This window comes from Rutilus rutilus, assembly GCF_951802725.1.
Source record: "Rutilus rutilus genome assembly, chromosome: 23".
Taxonomy (NCBI): Eukaryota; Metazoa; Chordata; class Actinopteri; order Cypriniformes; family Leuciscidae; genus Rutilus; species Rutilus rutilus.
The window spans coordinates 17,355,306-17,380,117 of record NC_140233.1 but is presented as its reverse complement, the minus strand read 5'-3'; the positions used below and the strand labels follow the sequence as shown (position 1 = coordinate 17,380,117).

Below are 24,812 nucleotides of genomic sequence, written 5' to 3'. Positions count from 1 at the left end.
AAAATCTTCTTCTGAAACTTTCCAACTAACACGGCATGAACATTCATTATTTCGATCCTGAAGCCTTTGGTAACGTCTTTAAAATAAGAATTGAACAAGAGACTTCCAATGCACCCAATGCCAAAAGTGAGGGTGAAATTACATGTCGTGGCACTATACAGCATCCTTGGCAATCGCATCCTACAGCTCTTTAAACTAAAACGTCATCCTCCTTCAGCACTGAGAACATCAGTTATTCAAACTGACCTTATTTTGCATGGGAAGACAATATTGGAACTGATTACTGCACACTTGTATGGAAGCCATCTTGTCTGTTCTCTATTCTGAGAGGGTCAAGGGTTCTGTTTATTGTATCAGAACATGGCTGTTTCTTTAGGTAAAGAGAGTACGTAGCAGTTTACAGACAAATACATGTCAGAAGGACAGCAAAGAGGAAAAAAGTTAAGTACCAAATTGAACTATAGTAACAAAAGTCATGTAATACATATATCACAGTCAAAAAGAGTAATAGCAAAATAAATACATAAAGAAATTAAGCTTTGATGCATTGGTTGGATATAAGCAGCATATTTATAGCAAATGTAATTGCAATCCTTTGGAATGGTAGAGCTTTCACGTAGGATGGTGGACAGGTTAATATCTGAGTTTTCACTTTTACTAATATGTGCATTTGTTCTGTACAACATTGACATATTAAGAAAAACAACTAAAGGAAATAAAAACTACATCGAGAACACGGCAAAGGGGGAAAATTAGAAATACTTGCGAATCTAAAAACATCATTCACCCCGCTACATACACATAAAAACGTACATCACTCATAGAAAACTGTACAAGGTCATTTTTATCTTGACTATCACTGTATATGTAAAAAAAAAAAAAAAAATCACCCTTCTAATGCCTTTGGCACGTTTTATTGAACTAACATGCAGTTTGTTGAATGTAGGATTCAAATGCAATCAAAATCATTATTTGGATTTTGTGAACAAATAGCCTTATACAAAACTAATCGTTTCTGGATGAGTCGGGAGTGTGGGTTTATGCAATCCACTGGTAGAATGAGTTTCATGAAAGATGATTCACTTTCAATATGATGCTCTGTGGCTCATAAGACCCTGATAATTCATAAAAAATATTGTTTTAAATTGACAATTCTTTCAGATATGAATTCCCCTACCCCACCCCATCAAAAAAATAAAATAATAATAATCATTTTCATAACCTTCTTGATTTCTTTAGAGGTATGAGTTTGAAAAGATACATGACAGAAAAAAATGAACACATAGGTGGAATTCTAATGTTAAATAACAAAGAAAACAATAAAACACGAATGTGACTATCTACTCACAATGCTGTGGTCTCTGTGGTAATGCGATATCGAACTTGATTGCGCGAATCGCACTCAGTCTCACGCAATGCTTTTGAGAAGTCAGGATATTTCCTTTTTTTTCCAACTAAAACCACCTTTTACCCTCCATGTTTCTGAACTTGGTGGTTATACACCTATATCCTGCTCCTGACAAAGAGCTTTCAGTGTCAGTCAAGTGTCCAATTTTACTAGCATCGTTGCAGCAGACCGAAAAGAAAGCCTTATGAAACACTAACAAACTTCGCAAGAAATATCAGTAATAATAATAATAATAATAACAGCTAAGATCTGAACACAAAAGAAAATAATCAGAAAAATTACACCACAATGCAGAAATATAACAAGTAAAGAGAAATGAGTACATCCATGGGTTGTAAGCCGAGAAACGTAGCAGGTACAGTTTGACTTGTCATGACCTAGACATGTTTCCACCTGTGTTCAATGGTCTTGCTTCGCATTCAAGTAGTATCGGTACAGTGAAAAATACAGAAACATAAGCACACGTGTTCGGTTTTACATGTAATTCACACTAACCCGGGCTGAGTGAATTTCCAATGAGAAAATACATTTTTTCAGTAAATATTATAAGGAAAAAAATATATATTTAGTCGTGTATACTCTATCTAACCAGTACCCAAAGGTTTCGGGTTTTCACGGTTCACTGAACGATACCTAACATGTTTTACCGGGTTTGAGAAGTACTAATGAAGAGGAGGTTGGTTCAGACCGGCCTTATTCCGCCCTTGTATTCCCTGAAATACCCTCTCCTAACCAGCAGTTGGGGGAATTTGCAGATACAATCAAGGGCGGTTGAACAGATACTAATATAAAATGTCTACAAATGAGTTAAGATTCTTGCACACAGTGAACATATGTGTCCAGCTTGCTTTGGAGGTAAAGCTGACATGAAATTCTGAAGGAGAAATATGCTAAAGTTGGCAACGTCGCAATGGCGATGGTTAACGTCGCATCTGAATGACTGTCGGGGCGAGGGGAGTGTGCAACCACAGCTAGATGGCTTTACGGGTGGGTTTATTGCAGAAATAATGCCGCCGTGGCACTGTTTATTTTGATTAGGGCTGTTTTCTTTAGCTGAAAGCCGTGATTATGTGGGTTTTTTTTTTTTTGAGGGCTATGAGAGAGGCCCTGGGAGGGGGATGGGGGACTGTTAGGAAGGATAAAGGGGGGACAAGGCCTGGCATTCACAGGCCTCCCCACCTGCTCCTCAAACCCCGGAGCGCTCGTCCAGCTGGGTGGCTCTGATGCTGGTCTCCCCGCACTGGGCATGGAGGGTGTGCAAGGAAAACGTGCAAGATCATATGAGACAAGACAAGATGGCTGGTTTTGACTAATGAGCTTATGAATATAAAGTGAAAAAAAAGAAAAGTTGCGAAACGAGTAATAAAGTGTCACTTTAGGAACATTGCGTGTGTGGGAAAGTGAGACCGTGAATGAGGCGGCACCACAACAGTTTTGATAGCGGTGCCTCAGTTCCTGGAGGGTCTTGTATGCCTTTCGCCTGAGCGAGTAAGGCCCGGTCGACAGTTTCTCATGGTGTCCCTTCATCCTCGGAGGCTGAAGCGACAAAGGACGGCAAATTCATTGTTCACTTGATATGTATGAATATGTACAAATCGAGTAGTAATGCCTAAAGCCCCGTTTTTAATGAGTTAAGTTTGAAAGCAGCTGTTCATTGAGGTAATGAGTGGTCACACTGATGTATCAGTGCTCTGTAACAGTAAAAAAAAAGGATGTGCGATTGTTTCCCTGTGCTTGTGAAAAAGTACAGTCATTTAAGGAAAGTGTGACTGATCTCGTCTGAGAAGCTGACAGTGCCGAACTGGAGGAAAAAAAAACACTGATAACATCTCATTTGAAAATTCCCAACATGCTCAACTCTGATAGCATATCATGCCCATTGTCTGTGAGACGTTATGATTTGGGCCTCAACTTCCTCTATTACAACCCCCCCACCCCGCTGCCGGCTGCTTGGATGCTATCCAATCAGACGAGGCCATTTTCCCTCTTTAAGCTCCTGCAATGCATTGTGGGATGCTGTTGGCGGGTGAGAGGGGAGCAGTGCAGAAGGGAGGGAGGTTTCTCTGTGAGAGAGAGAGGGAGCTGACTGGGTGTTTCTTCTGCTGGAGTGCTCAGCTCCTGATAAAGCTTCAGTCTTTATCTGTCTCGCTATGGGTCAACCCCCTCTTTCCTGCCTCCTGCAGATAGCACTCTTTGTTCTCATGGAGGCCTGTTGCTCTCCTCACCATAAAGTGAGTCGGCCCTGATCATACACACTCTGACAATCTAATTCACATTGAGTTGTATTATCTGTGTCCTAACTAGTGATCGACTGATATATCCGGTTAATCTGATGATAATTGGCCATTCTGGCGATAACAGTGTCTGACAGATGAATATATATAAATATATATTGGCCAGGCCGATTAATCAGCCAATATTTGATAACTTTGAGATTATCGGTATCGGATGATAACCTAAGTAGATTTTAGAAATCATTGGCATTATTCAGTCAACATTTCTCCATTTTGTGATTACCAGCATCATCCAATAACCACGTCAGACAGACCAATATATATCAACCAGACTGATTAATAAGCCGATTTTTGGCATTCGACATGTCAATTACATGGTTTTGATTTTCATATGTTTTGCCCACAGTGCAATCTCATTGGCCCAAATTCCAGATTCACATAGCTGTATATTAATCTTCAAATATGGCAGCAATATTGTAATTTCACTAATTCTTGCATGCCACCTGGTTATGACACTGATATCTTTCTTTTAAACTTTTGCTTTGGCCCCCTCCATCCATCTCTCTCATACGCCCACTCCTTCTCATCAGCTAGAGTGAGCGAGACAGAGTGCGTAAAGCTCCACTGTAATGCTCTCGTCTCCCTGGCTAGTGTGCTATGAATAGCCCTGTGTAGGATGATGCAGTTTCCTAAGTGGAAGGCCTCTGCAGATGGACTTCTGCTGCCAGGACTTCTGCTGTTACCTGAGAGGATGCCAACATCCCTCCCTCCCTTCCTTCTTCCTCTGGGTGGAATCAAAAAAAAAAACTCTGTTCTCTCGTTCACACCTTGGTCTTTGGTGGATTCTGCTCATGTGCTTTTTGTCTTTATTTGTATCTGAAGTAGGCGTACATCCAGACGAGTCCCTTTGAATGTGTCGTACTGTAGTGAAAAACCCTGAAGTTGATGAATGTGCTGTTTTTATTGAGGAAACAGCTGCTTTGAAACTTCAGCCTCCAAAATTTCAAGGGGAGTTTAGTTTAGTCCACTGAGAAAAGTGGTGCTGTCTGTTCTCTTCATTGGGTGGCTCAAGCATGTAAAAGTGGATTGATCACGACATTCATGCTATATTGAGAGGATTCCCTTTGAAACATGGACCCAGGCCAGCACAGCTCTTTGTGAGTACAGGGTTATCGGGAGATAGAGATGTTGAAAATAAAGTCATTTCCAGTCTCAAGACAGAATTACCCCCCAACCCTTCGTATCTGGCGAGTGGTTCTGCTACTCTCTTTAAAAGACTAATTTACAAACATCAAAGAGTATGAATGACTGTTAAAACCTAGAATTTGCTTCCCCTGATGTGAAAACCAAACAACCAACCAACAAAAAAAAAAAAAAAAAAAAAAGAAGAGTGCAAAAGTTCCTTTTGTCCAAGTGTAAGGCTGTTTCTTAACGTATGTTTATCTTCATCATGTTCATTCTTTCAAGCTAACGAGGCCATCCCTGAGCAGGGCGCAAAATTCAACCTCTGTTGAATTTCGGAGTAAAGTGATGCTTGTATTGTGCAGTCAATGTGAGTATTAAAGGAGAAAAAAACTGTTCTGAATCCTGAGGTGTGTGTGTGCCCCTCTCCCTCACCCGTTTTAAATAAAAAGAAACATCTTTACCTGTCAAACCTTTCAACTTTTTAGTTCACTTGAACAGAGCGGTTGTATATGAAAGAATCAAAAAAAAAAAACATAATAGAAAGAGGCTGTGGCCAGAAGCTATAAAAATACAGACATATGGTACATCATGTAAATATTGCCATGTGGAAAAGGCATTTTCTTTTTTATGTTTTTTTCTCTTTTAGGGGTTGCACAAGAAAATTGCACTACAAGAAGCAGTTATGTACAGTACAGTACACCACAGCAAGCGGCGGGGTTTAGCATGGGCGCTTATTACACCGGTTATTTTTTGGGGGAAAGAAAACCAATGGATAGAGAAGAAAAAAAAAATCAGCCTGGAGACCCAGGCGCTGTGGGCAGAAAGTGCGGCAAGGTTAAGGCGAGTTGGCTGGGCTGAGGGCGGGGCTAAGGGTGGGGCTTGAGGCATCGGATCGACTGTAATCGCTGAGGGAGCCGGGACGCGTGTTGCTCGAAATGGTGGCGTTGCCACCACCATGCTGCCTCTTCAGCATGGCCGGCTGGAAGTCGGAGTGACGGCGTGCATGTTTCATCAGGTGGTCGCTCCGCATGAATCGCTTGTCGCAGAGGGGGCAGCCGAACTTCTTCTCGCCTGTATGGGTGCGATAGTGCCGTGCCAGCTCATCAGAGCGAGCAAACTTCTTACTGCAGTCGGGCCAGGTGCAAGGAAAGGGGCGCTCTCCTGTGACAAACACAAAAAGAAAGCAGAGCACACAGCTGTTAGAGTTATTACATATATTCATGGTCAGTCAGACATATGTGATACTTTCAAAACAGAAGAATCAGTAAAGATATACAAGCATCTACAAATAAGAAGTTGCAGCTGTGCTTCAGAAAATTTGATTGTTGAGCCTTTGCTTTGAATCCGTTTTTGAAAAAGTAAAAAACAAGGTGTTAAGGAGGCCACATCATAAACACCACCATGCGTCGCTAACAGTGATAAATAGGGCCAACGGTGCCAACTGATGTGAACCCATTTCTTTTTTTTCAGTCCTTATGTGGACAATGAACTCTTTCAGTAAAGAAAGTCCTACTGCGGCCTTTTTTATTCTACATGCCCGTGCCGACATGCCTCATTGGTATAATATGCTCTTTTACACTGATGTTGAAGCAGTTTTGTGGTTTCTCTTGGTATGCTAACGTGTAGCATTCACTGAAGAAAAGGCAAACCTAGAACAGAGCACAAAAGCCATACAGGTCCCATACAACCCTAGTTCACACACTAGAACAGCTAAACCACCACAGAATCGAGATCAGTTCACACTAAAAACAACGGTGAATGACCCAGACCATTCAGGTCCAGGTCATGCGGGGGTTTACCTTCCACGGATGGCTTTTAAATCTCAAAATGAACAGTCTTTAACCAGATGTGAAAGACCTGATGTGGCACAACTATTTAGAAGCGGCTCGTGAGAGTGTGCTAATCCTCTCCTATAGAAGCAAAAGTCTGCAAAAAACTTCTTTTTTTTCTTTTACAATCACTAAGCTGAGTGAAAAGCCCACACATTAAACCAGGAATGCACTGCATTAAAAATGAACCATATGTTCCAGTCCAGTAAGCATTGCATCATGCTAATTGGAGAATCATGAGTATACTAGAGGGACATGTATCATTTTGACTGCTCCAAAGAGGCTTATAGGATTTACTGACTCATTATTGAGATAACTGATGGACACACAAACACATACTCACTGGTTTATGTGGAACTGGCACACATCTCGAAACGGCCTAGCAAAGTATTTTTTCTTCCCCCCATTACCGCCACATGTTGCAAAGCCAGACAGCCAGTTTAATTAGGCAGGTTAACAGTCTCTACTCTGGTACCCTGCCCCAACTTGTACTCAAACATGAAACTAGCAATGAGCCAAAAGCATGGGAAATTATACCCTACCCCTTCCCCTTCAGGCAATAAAAGTGGGCTTTGACACAAATCTACCCAAAGCCAGATGGGACCATATATCTCGGTGCGGTATCCTCAGAGTTTCATGTAAGGCGAGTAGATGTGGTACCAACGCCCTCTTTCTTTGTGCACAAAAAGGGCCCACATGTCAGATACAGCATGCATTTTAGTTCCATTTCATTTGTTATCTTCCCCCATGAATGTGCGAACTGCTTTACTTATTTTACCAGCTTTTCAACAGCCGTTTCACTCCCTGAGCAGTGCCACCACAAAGGTCTGGAAACCACTGTTGAAAAACATATGGGTTCTGTATCTGCACTTTGCATAATTTGTTGCATAATAAAAAGCAAAGAACAGGAAAAATATCCAGACATCTCAGTCATTACTTGGTTAAATTAGACAGAGTACACAGTGATCCAGACAGCTTGTTGCTGCTGCCTTTGTTTTGTGGTTTCCCCTTAAGGCCCCAATGAAAAACAACTTCAAACGAAACATATACGCGATACCAAATTTATGTGTGGGACGACAGCTTTGCTGGGGTCCCTTCCCCCTACTATAAAACACTGAGAAAGTGAGAGAAACAGCAGGCGGAGTGAGACTAGACTGTCTTATCTATGATCTGTCACTAAATTTCAGACAGATTTGCTCTCACCATTTGCACAAACACACATACAAAAATGCATGATGGCATATGCACCTCACACATAGACCCTTTCAACATTGTCAACAAATAAAACCTTCACACACTCACGAGAATAAAATCTGTGTGAAGCTTTATGTCCATAACAATGTCTGTGTAGGTTCACTTGTATCGGCCATATATTATATCCTCCCACACACCCATGCGACAAAATGCACAAAAATACAGTTACGCACACACAAACACTCACTCCCACTCTAAGTAAAGCAAATAACTTCTCAGCACTCTCATTGCTTCAAAAACACATCATCTGATACTCATTTGCCACACACATATTCAAGCCCATCCAAACATACCGTAAGTATACAAAACCACAATTTAAATCCTCTAACCTTCAAATGTGCCACACCGACGAGAACTAATTTGAGAGGGCCACTGTTGTTTGACCTTTTTTAAACATCCTGGATCTAGTCATGATTGTGGCGTATAAACATAAATACACAAGATCTAACATTAGCGTAGTAGGAATGGGACAGAGCGTTGGGCGGTTTAAGATTCTTCCTTCAGTGACGACAGGAGCCAACCTGTAATTTACGGTCTAATTAATTCAAGAAAGCGTCTGTGAGAACTCAAGGTTGTAAAGTGTGTGTTATGAGTCAGGGAAAAAAATGGAGGAGCTTCACAGAGTTGCAATAGTATGAAATTGAATATTTTACAGGTTAAAACAGAGATGAACAGGACTAGGCCATGTAATGGTGTGAATGGTGACATCAATAGAATGCACAGGTGTTAGTAAGTCTAATTCTCACGCCAGCAAAGCAGTTGAATAGGGCAGGTTTAAAAAAAATCTCAAATTCTAATCTTTGCTGTCAGTATTTTAATATTATTTATATCCTATTATAGTATTTATGAATATTTTAAAATGAGTTTTTGTCATTTAATCAGTTTGTTTTGTTATTTATATAGCTTTACATAGCGATTCATTTTTATTTCATTTTTATTTTAATAATTTTGGTACTTCAACTTGAACATATCTATTTCAGTTCAAAAGTTTTTTAAGTTTAAGCTTTTCATCTATTTTAATCTTAATTTTCTGCTTGCATGGTGCGACCATAACTTTCAACTGGGACACATTTCCGGGAATATTATTATTATCACCAATGAGGACACTCTTGACGTGGCTCAGAAGTAGGCTTATGTAAAAAGATCGCACTGTCCAGCGTGGGGCAGTTTCATAACAGATGGAAGTTGCTGCGGCACTATCCAGCACATCAAGAACCATGCAAAAGGGACAATGAGGACGCTTCTGCTTTTTGTCCCTCTGGGAAAACAATAGTGAGTCCGCAACCCATTGTGAAACTGTGTCATGCTGTTCATGCAAATGTCCATGCCAAAATTTATGTAAACTTTACTTTATTGACCCCTTTCCCGTGGCAATTTTTTTTTAACCGCAGCATTGCAACGTGTCAGTTAATAATAATAATGGTTTGTATGCCATAGGCACTGGCATGTCATCATACTGATGGGCTATAGCCTCTCTGGTGTGGTGCAACTAGCTCTGCATGTGTTTTCGCAACTGGGGAAGGTAATTAGGAGAGATTAAGATTTGACCTCCATGTTAACGAACACAGTGACCCAGTTACCCTTTGCAGCAGTTACGTCACACCTGCTAGTACGGACATCCCATAACGAAGGTAACTGAGCAACAGTGTTTCCCTTCAGAGGCGATACCATTATGTCACAGACAGCAGCCTTACATAAATGTTCCCTTTCAGGGCCACTGGGTCAGTAAATAAACTCATACTTATGTCTTCTCTCATGTACAAAAACACATCGCAAATGCTCGATTGCACAGAGGCCCGAATAAAGAACAACTTCAGACTCCCTTGAATCTGTAGGAAACAGGAGAAAAGGGGCTTTTGAGGTGAACAGTCTGTGGCACAGACATCTGATCAGGCCACTATCTGAGCAACACAAGTGCAGACTGAATGTCGATCCAGGAGACTTGGTGTCGCTCACCTGTTCCAACAAGAGCTACCAGCATCTCTGTGTGGGTGAGATAAAATTCCTCAGGTTTATTCAACCGTGATGCCTCTTACGCAGGCAGAGACGTAGGTAGGAATGGAGACAGCCAGACACTGTGTGAGAAAGGCAGGCAGACATTAAGACAGGCAGGGAGGACCTCCAGTGGGAGGTCTTACAAATCCTTTATAACCATGAGCTCAAAGTGCACTCTAGGCTTGCTCAAGGGCAGCACACACTTGATGCCCTAGAACATGCTCTGAAAAGATGTATTCCACAGATCAAACACTGCAAGTCCCACGTCAGCTGCTGTCATTCGGAAAACTGAGAAAATGTTTATACTAAGGTAATTAGACGAAGACTTTACATTAATCCTACAGATACCAAACCTGCATAATACCCACACAATACGGAAGACAGGAGTTTATAGCAGAAACCGTTTGCTATTTGTTCTTTTTAACTTGCAGGAATGTCCGGTCAGGACCAGGAGAGTGGAAACTGATCTTAGATTAGTATAAAAGACTTATTTATAACCGTAAGTATCTAGACGGTTACTGTGAATTTGTCCTTGCTTTTGCAAGGTTTATTGCCAAGAATTTTACAGACAGTACACATGTGCCTTCAGTTACCTTTAGCCAGAGGCAAAGCAAAAACAATACAACAAATACAGATGTAAACTTGAACAAGACAGGATGCTTTCAATATCATATGTATTAGATCCCAATGTTGCAGATGGTGATCCCAATTAGATCAAAAGTTCTGTATCAGGGGCACAGTCCTAGCCTCTGGTCGTCCTCTGGATTCATTATCTGCGGAAAACCATAAGAAGCTCCAAAATGGCACCACAAATGTAGTTGCAGCACTTACACAGCAGGTTGTAATTTGTTCCTGGTGGGTCATACAGGAATCTGCCAGCTCAAGCCCTCAATGTTAATGATAAGACTGCTTTGGGACACTGACAACCTAGACAAGCCTCTTTGCAATCCCAAAGATTCCTAAACTGTCTGCAAGTAAGTTCTCAGCTTGTCTCAGCACAGCAAACTGGGGAATTTTTGCCAACTACCCAGCTTCCCCTTTCTGCTAAGGCTAAGATGTTTGCCAAGATGACCTCATTACTACCCCATAGGAGCAGGGAATTTTGGAAGTGGATGTAATCCCATCAGCAACCAAGTTGGGAGAGAGCATGGGTCACGCCCTCCATCACACAGAGGTTGCCAAGAAGTGAGTTCACAGAGACCGCAACACACCATGGAGACCAAAAACCACAAAGTTGGGCACAAACATAGTTTTTACTTACACTATAATTGTGGGTAATTTAGCAAATTATCATCATATCTGCATTAGACACAACTTCATATAAATCTCGTGAAGGTCTAGTGAGAAGATTGCTGACTGAGCGAAAATTTTCCAGCATTCAGAGACGAGTGTTGGAATGAAACAAATAACATAAGTACAACACACATATGTATGTGCTAATGGAGGTAGGGGGTGCAGGGTTGACTAACCACATTGAGACTTGGTGAGTCACATCAGGCTCTCAGTACTCTGTTCGTGCCAGTGACTTTGAGAAACTGAGGATTAATGCTAATGGATGTGGGTGTAACAAAGACATTACTGCTAGGTCAGGTGCAACGATTAGGACTGGAACAGACTTGTCCAGAGACATTGTGACAAAGGCAACTATGTTTAATTTATCACCTCTATTGTCTTTGATGGAAAACGCCAAAAACCACTTGCTTTTCAATTGCACATTCTCCTCCCAGGGTTTTAATGCTGTTGAGAAACAATAGTGCTGGCCTTGTGTCTGGCAAGAGAGCCTTCACCATCAGGCATTTCAATCAAGCCTAGTAGACATAACTCACTCCTCCCAGTCTCTACAGCACATGTGCACACACGGTCTATGACACATTGTATGAGAAAGCAGCCACAACTGCTGCAGATTTATGTCCCCTCCTCTCTCTTTTCCCACCTTGTGAGGAGCGCATCTCACAGCATTGCCCTACTCATGATTACAGCCTTGGAATAGACCTTTCTGCGGGTCCTGGCCTAACTGGGCCACTAGGATTGTTTTGCAACACAGCTTAATTATTTTAACTCCATTTAACGAGGGACATTAAGACAGCTGTAGCCATAAGCCTACAAATGGTAACAGGCAAGAGCAGGTGGGTGGGGTCACCCATTGCTCTGACACTCATGTACAGACACAAAGCCTGCTAAATGTCAGGACACTGAACTAAAATTATATTTTTATATCTACAGCTAATAACAGAAATTGCTTATGAAGGCTGATCTTGAACAAGCGTCCTCTTTTCAAATCCCAATTGTTATGGACAAATGTTCCTGTCCAGCTGGATCATTTATTTTGTCAACCATGAAATCGTCCAAACATTAATCAAAGCTGTTTGAGGTTCTGTTAACATCCTTGAATGATGCAAAACTTAAAAGGGATAGTTCCACCCAAAATGAAAATTCAGTTCTCACCTTCATGTTTATGGAATATCCCCATAAAACATGAAAACCCAACGCGTGTGTGTATGTATGTGTATGTGTGTATGTGTATGTACATACGTCTGTATGAGTGAGTGAAGAACAACGCAGTGCTTACATCAAACGTGTTTACGTGAATACCCACCAAGGTGGGCATTTTGACATATTTCTGTGCGTATTTGACCATTAAGGCGCGCAACCGAAGACAAAGGCTACTATGCTTGAGCTCACACAGAAAACAACCTGTCAGTAGCGGATTCGGTTCTCTTTCGCGGCTTATTGCGCTTTTAATATTTCTTTTTAATATCAAGCACATCCCGCCCTTTACTTTCTCATTCATCCATGTGTCTTTTTTAATATCTTCAAACAGTCCCACCCACTGAAAGCTGCACGGATTATCATACGGACATAAACACGACACCCAGTGAAATACTTTGAAATGTCTCTTGGCACAGCAGAGCACCATTTTCAATAAAAGGATATGTTTTAGTCCAGTCACTTTTTTATATACGTTTAAATTTTCGCTACTGATCTAAAAATCTTTTTTTCACCATTACCACAAATAAGTTACGTAGCAGCTTGAATTGGAGTGCAGGAGCTCTAGGTTACCATACAAATGCAAGTGGTTTGCCGCTGATTGCTGTTGCGACACTCGCGAACAGCACTGAACACATACTTTGGCCGGTGCAACTTGAAATATATTATTATTATAAACTTTTCATTAACTTCGGTAGGCTGTAGTGTACAACCAAAGGAATTGTAATTGGCTGATTTTTCGGCAGAGACCTGATCTCTAGTGAAGCGTCTAATTTTGAATCGGTCATTTGTTGGTAAAGGGTGAGAGACCTGGCTAGCCACATGATTTTTGTCAAAGAGCCAGGTGAGGCTTGCGAGCCATAGGTTACTAACCACTGCTTTAGACTATATTTTATTTGTTTGTTTGCAAAAGAAAACAAAAGTTATAAATGTTTTGAACAAAATGTAACAAGGTTAAGTAAATACAGTAAACGTTCATTTTTGGGTGAACTACACCTTGAACATATATAGTTCCTGAAGATTTACCTTGAGTAGACACCACTGACAGTGAGATCTTCTCTATGCGAAACCACCAAGCCAACCCTTCCCCCATGACTGTCCACTGAATGATCCTTTTCATCCCACAGCCACGCCTGGCAGAGCACACAGGCCCGGGTCCTCCACATACAGATTTATTAGACAGTAAAGGGGTCAAACATCTCACTGGAAAGAGCTAATGTCAATATAAAAGCCTAGGAGGCAACCAAGGTTCTGGCACAGAGCAGAGAACAACCTCTCTCCTTTTCTTTTTGTGGCTCCCCTCAATTTTCATTTCAAAAACCCAAATGCATGCATTGCTTCTGCAACTGCAGAGAATCATCAAATCAGATTGCCAGCAGATGAAGCTGAGCAAGTGACCTACATCAATGGAGGGCTTTGACAACGGATTCCACCCTGTACCCACCCCCACACTTCTGCCTTTCCGTACAGTACATCCCCACCCACAAATTGCAGGGTTAGCGCCCCACGTTGAGTTTGCGTGAGACTCCAAGTCAGCGGCTCATACTTTAGCAAGCTGAAAATACAGCTCCACTCTAGCTCCAGATCCCCTTCTTCCTGCACAGAGAAATCGACACCCATACATAGTAAATGTATGAAAGAAAAATAGCTCTAACTATACAACGCTTCAGCAGTTCTTTCACCTTACACCCTCATGGGTGGGTGGAGAGGACACAGGGCAATGGGGGATGGTTGAGTAGGAACAGACTGGCTTTTATATGACGCTGCCAAAGCTAACTTAAATAACCATAAGTTCAGCAGAGTACGAAAGGTACTTATAGGAAGCTGAGGCCTAATACCAACTCTATGGTGAGATAACTCTGGCTGAGTTGGTCTAATGAATGGTGAATTCTGAGTTGGGTTTTGGTTTTTATAGTAGCTAAAGACTGTATGCTTTTCTTCATATGAAAGAAAAATAAGAGAGCTGTATTCCCGTCAGTGAGGGCTGCTACAGGAGAGATGGATGACTGCAAAAGGGCGGATAAGCGCATGATGAAACACCCAGGGGGCTTTAGCACTTCAGCCAATCATATTTGAGTGAGAGAGAGATGCACCAAAGCATGGTTTCTACCATTCACACAGGAGGCTGACTGTAAAAATCTGACACAAAGAGACTTTATCTTCACAGAAATGAGAAATGCTAAGTGGACAGAACCGGTGTGTATAGACAACTGGGTCAGTAACTATGTTTCCATCCAAAGTTGCGAATTTAACTTATGTGCAAAATGGGAATATTGCATAAAACATATGCGAATAAAGCAGCATTTCCATTCAGTGAGTCGAAGAGAACAACTGACACTAAATATCACTAAGAAAATTAGGAGAAGCCATTGTAATAATTTTCGTATATAATAAATCACTTGCGTCTCAGAGCACACAGACGAAACGCAATAAACATATTTCAGAGGAAGATGCCTGCTGTTTAGGAACGTAGTAGTCTAAGGGCGTTTTCACACCTGAAAGTCCGCACCAAGGTCCGAACCAAAGCTCATGTTTTGATACATTGTATACATTTGGTTAGTTTTGGTTTGGTTTCACATTGCAATTATGCGAGCGCACTAAAGAACTTTACATTACGTACTTGCGTCCTGTCGTCATCATCTATATGGGCTGTATCTTGACATTGATTGGTTTGTAAACGGACGTGCGTCTGACGTCAGTGTGTTGTCAATTCGGCGGGTAACTTTGACAAGAATGAATGAACAGACGCATATCGTTGCCACTATACTGTTATTATTACAGCATTACTCCCTGCAGCACCGACTATACTCGAGGCGAGTTCAAATTCGCCAAACGAACGTCCTCGGTTTGCGAACATTTTATCATCGCCGGCAGGACGCAGGAAAAATGTGTGAGTGTGTACGCGTGTGCGTGCGTTTGAATCAGCTGGAAGAAATGCATTGGGCAGGGCTGACAGATCTGCACATAAATATTCTTCTTCAGTTGTTTAGGCTACACGGGAACCACCGGAACTTCCTGTAAATAGTCTGAAAGTCCGAACCATACAGAAAATGCTTTCACACTAGAGACGAACCAAACCTTTGCTCAGTTTGATCCGGACCGAGACTACCTCTTTTCGTCGGACCAAATTTCGTCTGTTTGGTCCGGACCGTGGTCCGGGGGAGGTTTCACACCTGTAATTTTGATTCGGATCAAACTGAAAAGTCCGAAAGTCCGGACCAAACAAGGTAGGTGTGAAAGGGCCCTAAGACGTGTAAAGATCGGCCCGCTGGTTAGTCTAGTTATGCCATCCAATCGTGCAGTCACATGATTTTTTTGATGCGCATCAAGGAATTTATTCTGTAAATGTGTTTCCATCATAGTTTATGCCTATGGTTTCTTATCGGATAAAAATTTACCAGATTCAACATTTTTTGAATTTATGTACATCTTGGCATTTCCATTCAGCAGTTTTCCTATGCAAAATCCCAAAATGTGCATGAAAATAGGTGGATGGAAACATAGCTAATGTCATGAAGAGTGTTCATGATAAATAAAAGCAAAAATCTTTCAAATATAAATTTAGTAAAGCACATGTGCCAAGTTCTTAAAAATGTACTTTTGACATTCATGTTTGTTTAATATGGATTAAAAAAACTTTTATACCATTTAAGAAGTTTAAAATGCTAATATTATGCTCTAAAAATGCCATGTGGTGAAACATTTGGTAACACTTTATTTTAATTTAACCTTGTTACATGTATTTACTATAGTAATAACTATAAATTAGGCATAATTACATGCAACTAACCCTAAACCAAACCCTAATCCTCCCTAACCCTATAGTAAGTACATTTAATTACTATTACTCAGTACTTAAATGTATAATTACACTGTAATAGGGACACATTAAAATAAAGTGTAAAAAATTTTAAACAAATATAAAAGTTTTGGGGAGTAGCAACATAAGACATTTTACAACCTAAACTAAAACATTAAAAAAATAATTTTTCTGATATTTTTAAAGGCTTATTGACCTAGTATAACTAATTTGTTTAACTCTTTGTTCTAATCTTCTCTCAAACATAAACACAAGTACACACATAAAACTCATGTGACCCCTGCTTAACATCATTCCCAATTAACAAGCATTGCGTGTATCCTGAATGACAAGTGGGTCAGCCAAGCCCATGCACTCTTGGGCATCTAACATATATTCTGGTTACAAGGTATCAGGCCAGGGGTGTGGAACGGAAAATAGTTTTAGTCAGAGAGAGCAGATTCCTTGTTGTGAAGCAATCACCCTCACACTGCGCCCAGACCCACCCCAGCCATGGCACTGCGCCCAGCACAGGGCAAAGGTGCCCAGGTCCAGCCCATCCTCTAAACCCTCCACCTGAACCACGGGCAGGATGACTGCACAGGATGTCATGTCTGTAAATAACCCAGTGCAGAGGAAAGAAAAATGGCTGACGAGTCAGTTTAATTTTGCACGTATTTGCTATAAACGTGGGAGTATGGTGTGCTTTAATGTGCACTTTAACCAATGGTCCGATCTATTGTTCGAGTGAAAACATTTGACTACGTACACTGTTTTTATCCATACACTGAATTCTGTAGCAAAACAATGTCATCTATACATTGTGCACACAACTGTATCTCCTGGGACTCTTGAGCACAATATAAAGGATCACGTAAGGAACATAATGGTTCACAGGCCGAACAAAAAATCTAACCAACTGTGAAATATGTGATTATGGGCTTTGTTTATGTGTATGTTAAAGAGGGGTGCTACTGGTGATTGAAGCTAATGCGTACTAGCCACACACAGAGGCAGCATGACCTTTCCTAATGACCCTATAATCACGCAATTCATAACAGTCAAGGCAAGTGGTGGACAACAGAACTACATCATGCCGAGATGTGATTCCAAATTAAACATGTTTTAATTTGAACAACCTTGTTCAAATTAGTTAAGGATAAGTGTGAGGTTATCAGTTTGCAAAAAGCCAATCCTGTCTTTGGTGGCACAATGTACTTGTTAGCATCCTTCTCCCAACAAAGCTGCTTTAGCCAATCTTGCTCATCAATTTGTGACCAATTCTGTCCTCTTATTCTCTTTCGGTCTGAAAAGGAACCCCGCCTCCTCATATTCACAGGAGATCAGACAAAGCTGTCTGGTAACCTTAGACCCTCAACCTGCTGTGTTCCCCTTCTCTTCCCCAACCCACTCAGCAGAATGAGCAATTTGTGTACCGCGTTTGCACTCATCTTCTATGTCCCACCGCTCCGCTCGCTCAAACTTACCATCTCAATGCTACGGAGGATTACAAAAAAACCTCTGAGGCCTTGGAGGTGATCTCATTTAATCTCCCTCGCACAGCACATCATGCAACAGTGTGATCTGAGGCGTGCTATCAATATTCAAGACTCTCTCAAGTACTTAGTGGCTTGATGTGGTAACATGCCCCTCCACTTCCTTGGAGATATTCCCATGAGTACAAGGACTAGTGATTCAGGTCCTGAGTATCCCAATCAGAATAATGAGTCTAGGATCTGGGCACAGATGACATTATAGAGTTGTACCGGGAGAAGATTAAATTATGGGGTGAGGGAGATTAACCAAGAACACAGGGGCCACATGTACCCATTCTGATCACGAGGGTCTGTCATGGGTTTGCCACTGAAAGCAATTTGTGAACCTAATGAACTTTTTCATTTAACCTTGACTTTCAGAAAGCATCAGAAGAGAATGCTAACAAACACAATTGTGGTGAATACCTTTGAACAGGATTATATTGGAAAGTGACTTATTCGAATGCAAGCCAAAGGAATATTTTGGGTACAATTTCTGTAAAGGTCAATTGACCGCATCTGTGGCATAATGTTGATTTATTTTTAATTTTTTAATGTTTTCAAAATTTTCAAGTGAATTATGCATATTCAGGGACATTAAAATAATCACTGTTTTAATAGTACAGCCACAAGACAAACAAAACACATGGAAACCTGCAAAAAAAATAAAAAAATCTGCTTTTAAATTCTCAAAAAATTGGCCCCATTGGAAGTACCTCAACGGTTTAGGTTTAGTTTTTTTTTTTTTTGGACTAGTTGAAATTATATTTTGAAGTAATCGGCATTATTGAACCCAACATATTTCATATTTCAATATATTTAATGCTGAAAGGAAAATAATGTTGTTGTTTTTTTGCATTGCATTAAATATTTAAATGTGTAGAAACCGAACACTGTAGAGGTAAAATACTAATCCAGTGGTTTCACTTTGAAAGTCAGGTGTCAGCGTCGCATGCAGAATACTTTCAGAGGAACTACATTTACGAGAAAAGTCACATGCACTGAAAGGACACCATGTCTTTTTTTGCATCCTGAACCGCCAGAATACGTCACAGTCATGGCCTTGGCTGTCTTCTCAAGCCATGTCACTTCCTCTTACTGAACCGAAACTTGCAGGTTTCGTGAAAATCGTTTTTTTTTTTTTTGCTCCCGGATGGCCCCACACCCATTTCATCTGCATATGCCTACCACAAGTTCCTTTTCTCATCACAAGTCAACTGCAGTCTAATAAAGTAATGATAATGTTATAAATTATCATCTGCAAGCACATTGTGCACCATTACAGTTAACAACTCATCGAATGCAAACCAAGCATCTCTCTGAATCTGTCCATCTGTGTTTATTAGGATGATTAATGAGCCCTTCCTTATTCAGCCACATGCTGGTTGGAATCTTTTCCTTTCTTTCTACCCTCTCCAACTTTTCCTGTGTGTCCTCCTTTCTTGCCTTGAGACTCTGCACAGCCATAAAACATCTGTCAAATATTACGCTTGATGCTCTCCTAGGCCAAGATCTAATCTTAACTTGACTATAACATTTTAGATAAAAGTTCATAATGCACCCAGACAACAGAAGCAGGGCTAGTACAGACTAAACTGAAACCATCCTCTCGAAAGGTCACAAGAAGGTTATTTTACCAGACTTATCTAAGTAAGGGACACTCTGTAACCACAGGTTACCACAGAATTACTGAGGGCAAGAACTTACAATACATAGTCTTTCTTTAAAAAGACAACAAAGCTACAAATAGATCCTGAACCTAAAATTGTTGGCTTGGCAAACGTATGTGGTTTGAGACAGTTAGCGATATGGAAAGGGTCTTTTCAGTCTGCAAACAAGTGCTTTATAACGTTATGTGAGCTAGTAACAAATTCCTGGGAAGGGACATAAAACTTTTTTTAAAATCTCTATTAATGCAATACTGTCTTCAAAAGTACAAAGTCAAAGGTTCCTTCCATTTAAGAACATTACAGTTTAAAAAACTGCATTTGCGGCAGTGCATTTCAAAGCATTAAGTTGAGCCCTTTGCAATATTTCAATGTTGTATAATCATGAGAGTACATCTGCTCCAGCTCTATCATAAAACGCCTTCTTTTTCCAGCAAGCTTGCACTTGTGATGGTTGGGCCCTCCCCCCTTTCCCCAAGATTTACTCATTCAACCGTATAGCACAAGAACACTGCCAAGGTCCTGCAAACAAATGAAATATTTACACTTTATTACGAAGTTGCCATGACAGAAACATACAACAAAGAAACATATCAAGACCTGTTGCACTTGTCAGAAATTACTAATTGTTTTTATGAAAGCAGTTTGACTAGAGTGACTGCATCTCTGCGCATGAAAGAAAGACCAAGCTTCTATCCTACCACTGTACAATATGACTCCATCGACCATACTGTGCTCTGAATAGAAAACTGGATGCAACCCTGTGCTCAATTCCTTCTGGATTAAAGCAAATGATCCAAAGCAGGGCTCAAACCAGAACCAGCAGGGAATTCAGGGCGTTTGCTGAAGTCAAATGAGGACTTCAGTACTTTTGGCTCCCCCAAGTTTGTTTTTATAACTCTGTGTTCCCCCTTCAGTTCAAAAAGCAGTGTGTTGCTGGGAGAAAGATCCATTCTCTCTTTGCTCCATTGGTAGAGACTGATGGAAAATCTGCTGAGTACTTAAGAAAGGCTTCCATAACAAGAGCAGGTTGGCTGAGCCTGAACTCAAATGACCCACATTCTCTGATTACCAAAACAAATGAGATGGAACACTCATTGTTTAACCGAATCGTGGTCCGATCGCAGCCCGGTGACTACAGTGAAACCCAATCTAAAGTCTGGAACTTAGAGAATAACCCAACTGAAAGACAGGAAGTGAGGGAGGTCTTAAATGCACACCATAAACAAAATCACCACAAATTATGAATTGTGCTGTTTATCTGCTCTAGATGACTTACTCTGTCAACACAAAACTTGACACATATAACCAACACCATACACTGGACCACAACTGGAGCTAGAGTTTTACAGAACAATATGCCTGAATGCAGGGTGGTATGTGGTGTGTTCTGACATAAACATGTCATTATATATACTGTAAAAGGCCAAACCTATTATCAAGCAAAGTAAAAACTAAAAGAAACAGCAACTGTGTAGATGACGCCCTCAAGTACTTCAAAGCTAAGTTACAATATTATATACAAGGCGTGTACTGAAAATCTGGTCAATCCACACTATATAATTATTTTAATGTATCTATGTAATCGTTTAAACTATAAACATTCTTTTAATGTTAAGGTAAGGTTTTGGGGGTAGTTTTGCCAGCCTCACAAGATATGATTTTTGTGGTGGCAGCAAATCCTGATAAGCATGAAAGACAAGATGTGCAACCAACATTTTCAACACATTTATTGTTGCTAGTACATCCTGGTTGTTGTTGTTTTTTTATATCTGATGATACGTTATGCCTTTGTTGAAGTTTCAAAGATGACAGTTTAAAGTCATCGTAAGCAGATATGATCAGATTTTCAGAACACCAGAACCACATGAGATGAGTCACTATGGTTGATTAGTTAGGTTCTGGATTAGTGAGAATGACTAGTTTACTTACATTTGTGTTATACATTGTTTTACTTTTTATATGTTTAACTGTAGTGCTTTAATTAGAATGCTAACAATGTGCTGTGATTTACTTGTTCAGTTTGCACAATAGCTTTAATAGTGTATACAGGGCTACCTTAAGATCGATTAATTAATGTGCAGAACTGCATGTTTTCAGTCAGTGGATTGCCCAAAACAACTAGTACAACTAGTCACGGACAAGGCTTAAGCTAGTCACAGGCTTAAATGAATGTTTGAGTTGTCAGTGCTAGTTGCTTTCAGTTAAGACATCTCTCAAAATATGTTACTGCCATTGTTTTGTGTCAAGATGCAAATCAGTTTATAAACTGGCACGTTTCTAAAAGCTACTTAAATGTTCTAATTGAGCTAAAGTCTAATCCTGGCTTAATCTAAACCCTGTCTGTGAAACCAGGCCTGAGTGTATCTTGAACCATCACCGGCATTGAACCATCACACATTGACCATCACACATTGACACCAGATGATTGACAGAAACAGTTGCTGCGTCTGAACATGCGTCATTTTAAGTAACTAGGCTGTGTTTCGGGAAACCCAGACACAATTTTCACACTTAGCCTATGCGATTTATCTCTCATCAGAGGCCATAATGTCTTAGGTGTCAAGAACGTTTATTTAGCTCAGGGTATTCTGTCAGGAAGTCTATCTATTGTCTGACATGAAGACAGCAACACATAAAATGATAGCGGTGGCTTTGCACGCCACGACGCGTGAAAACGTGGTACAGAACGTGTAATTACTCTCCTAAATGTATTTTCCATCCTAACAGTCAATTATAAAGGCTTGAGGTGTGCGCGCGCCGAGGGCGGGCACTCAGTCTGCGCGGCTCCGCACTCGGCTGGTCGAGTCTGTTGCTGGCCAGATCAGCTGGCAGTCTGTCTGACGGGGGTGTGGCACATCACAACAAAGAGCTTAACAGTCAAACAAGCAACCGCAGAAGTCTCACCAACCCCCATCTTTTATTCAGTTTTCATTTTAACCCCCTTGAATATATCTAACGGACTAACGCAAAGAAAAAAACCGAAGTATACGCGAATCTGCTGTTTTTGGACCGTTGGTCTGTCTGCACCGCGAGCTACTAGTGCACTTTTCGCAAACCAACCACCACCACCATCGACTCCTGAAACTATAGAATACAAGACTTTTATGAGCGATTACATCATGGGGTTCCTGGCTTCTTTGCTGCAGTGTTACATTTAATTGCGTGCAGATTTTGTTTATGCCAAGGTATTCATATAGAGTAGCCTACAATAAGTCTGTATGCACGAGCACGCGCGCATATGTTGTAAATGGTTTGTTATGCAATAATGTCTAGTTGAATGTTTCTTTTATAGTATTCTTTAATATTATATAATATTTCTTTAATTTAATATAGGCCTACTATTTGTATTGTATTGTTTTCTTTGCTGTCACCGTTCTTCTTGTGTCTATTAATGCTTTGGGAATATTGTTCGCACAATAATCATGCCAATAAAGTGCTTTTTGAAACTCCAAACTGGTGGGCTTGTGTGTGTGTGTGTGTGTGTGTGTGTGTGTTGAGGTGGCTCATATAGGCGAGGCTCTGATGGAGAAGAACTGTTGCTGTTTACCATATTCCTCATGGTGGGCGTGACAATATCTACGAGGCTACATCGAATAATATACTATTCCCTTCAAACGACAAGTTAGAGTAAATGCACGTTTTATAAAAGATACCATAGTATTCAGTGCGACAACAGTTGTCCCGTCAAGTAAAACTGAGCTTGTGCGGAACATAATGTGCCGCGATGTTTACATTGGATCTGCGAAACGGCAATACACTTGGCAGGAATGGAAACTGACCTGTATGTGTCCTTAGGTGGGCTTTGAGATGGGACGATTTGCCATAAACTTTTTCACAACCTGAATAGTGGCATTTGTGCTTTTTCTGTGGGGGTTCTTGTTCAATTCGCCCCCTAAATCGTTTGTTTCTTTGTTTAAGAGCAGGGTCGCCGGTGATGGTGGTAGGTGTGGCAGAGTTCCCATCATCTCTGGTCGGGGTTGCTGTTGGTGGCGTGCTCTCCTCTTTTACTTTTGCCTGCTCGGCAAAATTGGTGGGGGTCTGTTGATTAAAATCCGCCAGAATTCTCGCCACCACAAAAAGAGATGAGTTGTCTTTCAAAGGCTCCTTGGTTTCTTCTCCATTCCTCTGTGCAGACGCAGTTTCGGGCTTGATCTCTCTATTCCCTTTTGGACCGTGGACAATTGCTTGGCTGGACATTGACACAAGGCACTCTGCTGCGAAGTGATCCATTTCGTTTTAAGAGTAGCAATTCTTTATGACATTCAAACCCAATGACAGCAGACCACTGAACTCAGTAGATCCCCTTTGTGTGGTGCTGAATAGGCAGCTCTCATAAGCAAACTCACTTTGCACTATCTTACCGGCTTTTCAGCAACACTGACATCCTGCATGTAAATCATGCGAGATCAAGCCGTGAGCGCGCGACACCGACTGCTTTCTTCCTTTAGAGAGAAGTTTCCGGTGATGAGAGCTCTGAAAACTTGTCTTGATTGAGTATCAAAACTCCCATCGTGGCTGTAGTCCTCACAACGTTAAAGTGACAGTATGCTGTGCGCCGATTAGTGCTGATTGTATCCATGCTGGGGGCGTGTCGCCGGTAGCGTTTGGCGACGTCATCCGAGCCACGCGCACTCATTGGATGGCGACGTGTCCCGGAGTTCGCTACCTTACTTGCCCCCACCAAACTTTTACAAAGTATAAAAAGGAACTCCACTCAGGAAGGAGATTATTTTAAAGCATTATATTTTTATCCATAGCCTAATTTAAATGGCAAAGTAATTGGTGGTTATCATATAGTGAAAAATGGTCTAGACAGCATATGGAGCAAAGCAATAAAGATTTCCCCTCACCCTCTCAAAGCATTCTGATCAAGATTAGTAATGTAAAAAAAAGCAGGATTAGGGCCAACACTATATCAAATGATCTACTGAATGACGAAACAGTACTGCTATAATAGCTATAATATGCTATTCCTCTCCCTCTCCCTCTCCAACTGAATCCCAGACTGGAAAATATATTCATATTCCTGCATTACACAAGCAGACTGTGGGGGTGAAAATGGAGATCAGTGTTTCAAAAGTTACTTAATCTTTTATTTCATATGAAAGCATGCAGGAGAGGAGAAAATAAAGGGCTGAAGCCCAACACTTCAGCTCTAACGATGCACTGTTCTCCTGTGGGAAAGCAATGTACTCTCTTTCAGTCCTATTCACAGTACTTCTCTGGAAAGTTCTAAGTGTTCATTGAGAGCAAGGCTACATGGCATTCAGAGAGCCATCTGGTTGTATTACTTTACATATTCTTTCACCACCACAAGAACTGGCTGTTCTTGCATTTCATGCAGTGTTTCTGAAGCAAATCACTGGATAACGACAAGACGGCAGTTCAAATTTCACAAGATGGCTGCCTCAGGTCT

The 24,812-nt window shown here is 41.0% G+C and overlaps 1 protein-coding gene across 1 annotated transcript; it reads right to left on the bottom strand.

The window, feature by feature from the left end:
- Positions 1-2,496: 2,496 nt before the first annotated feature.
- Positions 2,497-23,943, bottom strand: klf13 (Kruppel like factor 13). Its single transcript, XM_084397011.1, has 2 exons — positions 23,176-23,943; positions 2,497-5,988 (listed from the first exon to the last, which is right to left on the bottom strand). Exons 1-2 carry the CDS (start codon positions 23,624-23,626, stop codon positions 5,663-5,665), a joined length of 777 nt encoding a protein of 258 aa, XP_084253137.1. The 5' UTR covers positions 23,627-23,943; the 3' UTR covers positions 2,497-5,662.
- Positions 23,944-24,812: the final 869 nt, after the last annotated feature.

Excerpts from the sequence above, each read along its gene's own strand:
- klf13 (XM_084397011.1), bottom strand. The coding sequence starts at position 23,626 with ATGGATCACTTCGCAGCAGAGTGCCTTGTGTCAATGTCCAGCCAAGCA. Across the intron at positions 5,989-23,175 it reads CCACCTAAGGACACATACAG|GAGAGCGCCCCTTTCCTTGC; the intron begins GTCAGTTTCCAT and ends TGTTTGTCACAG.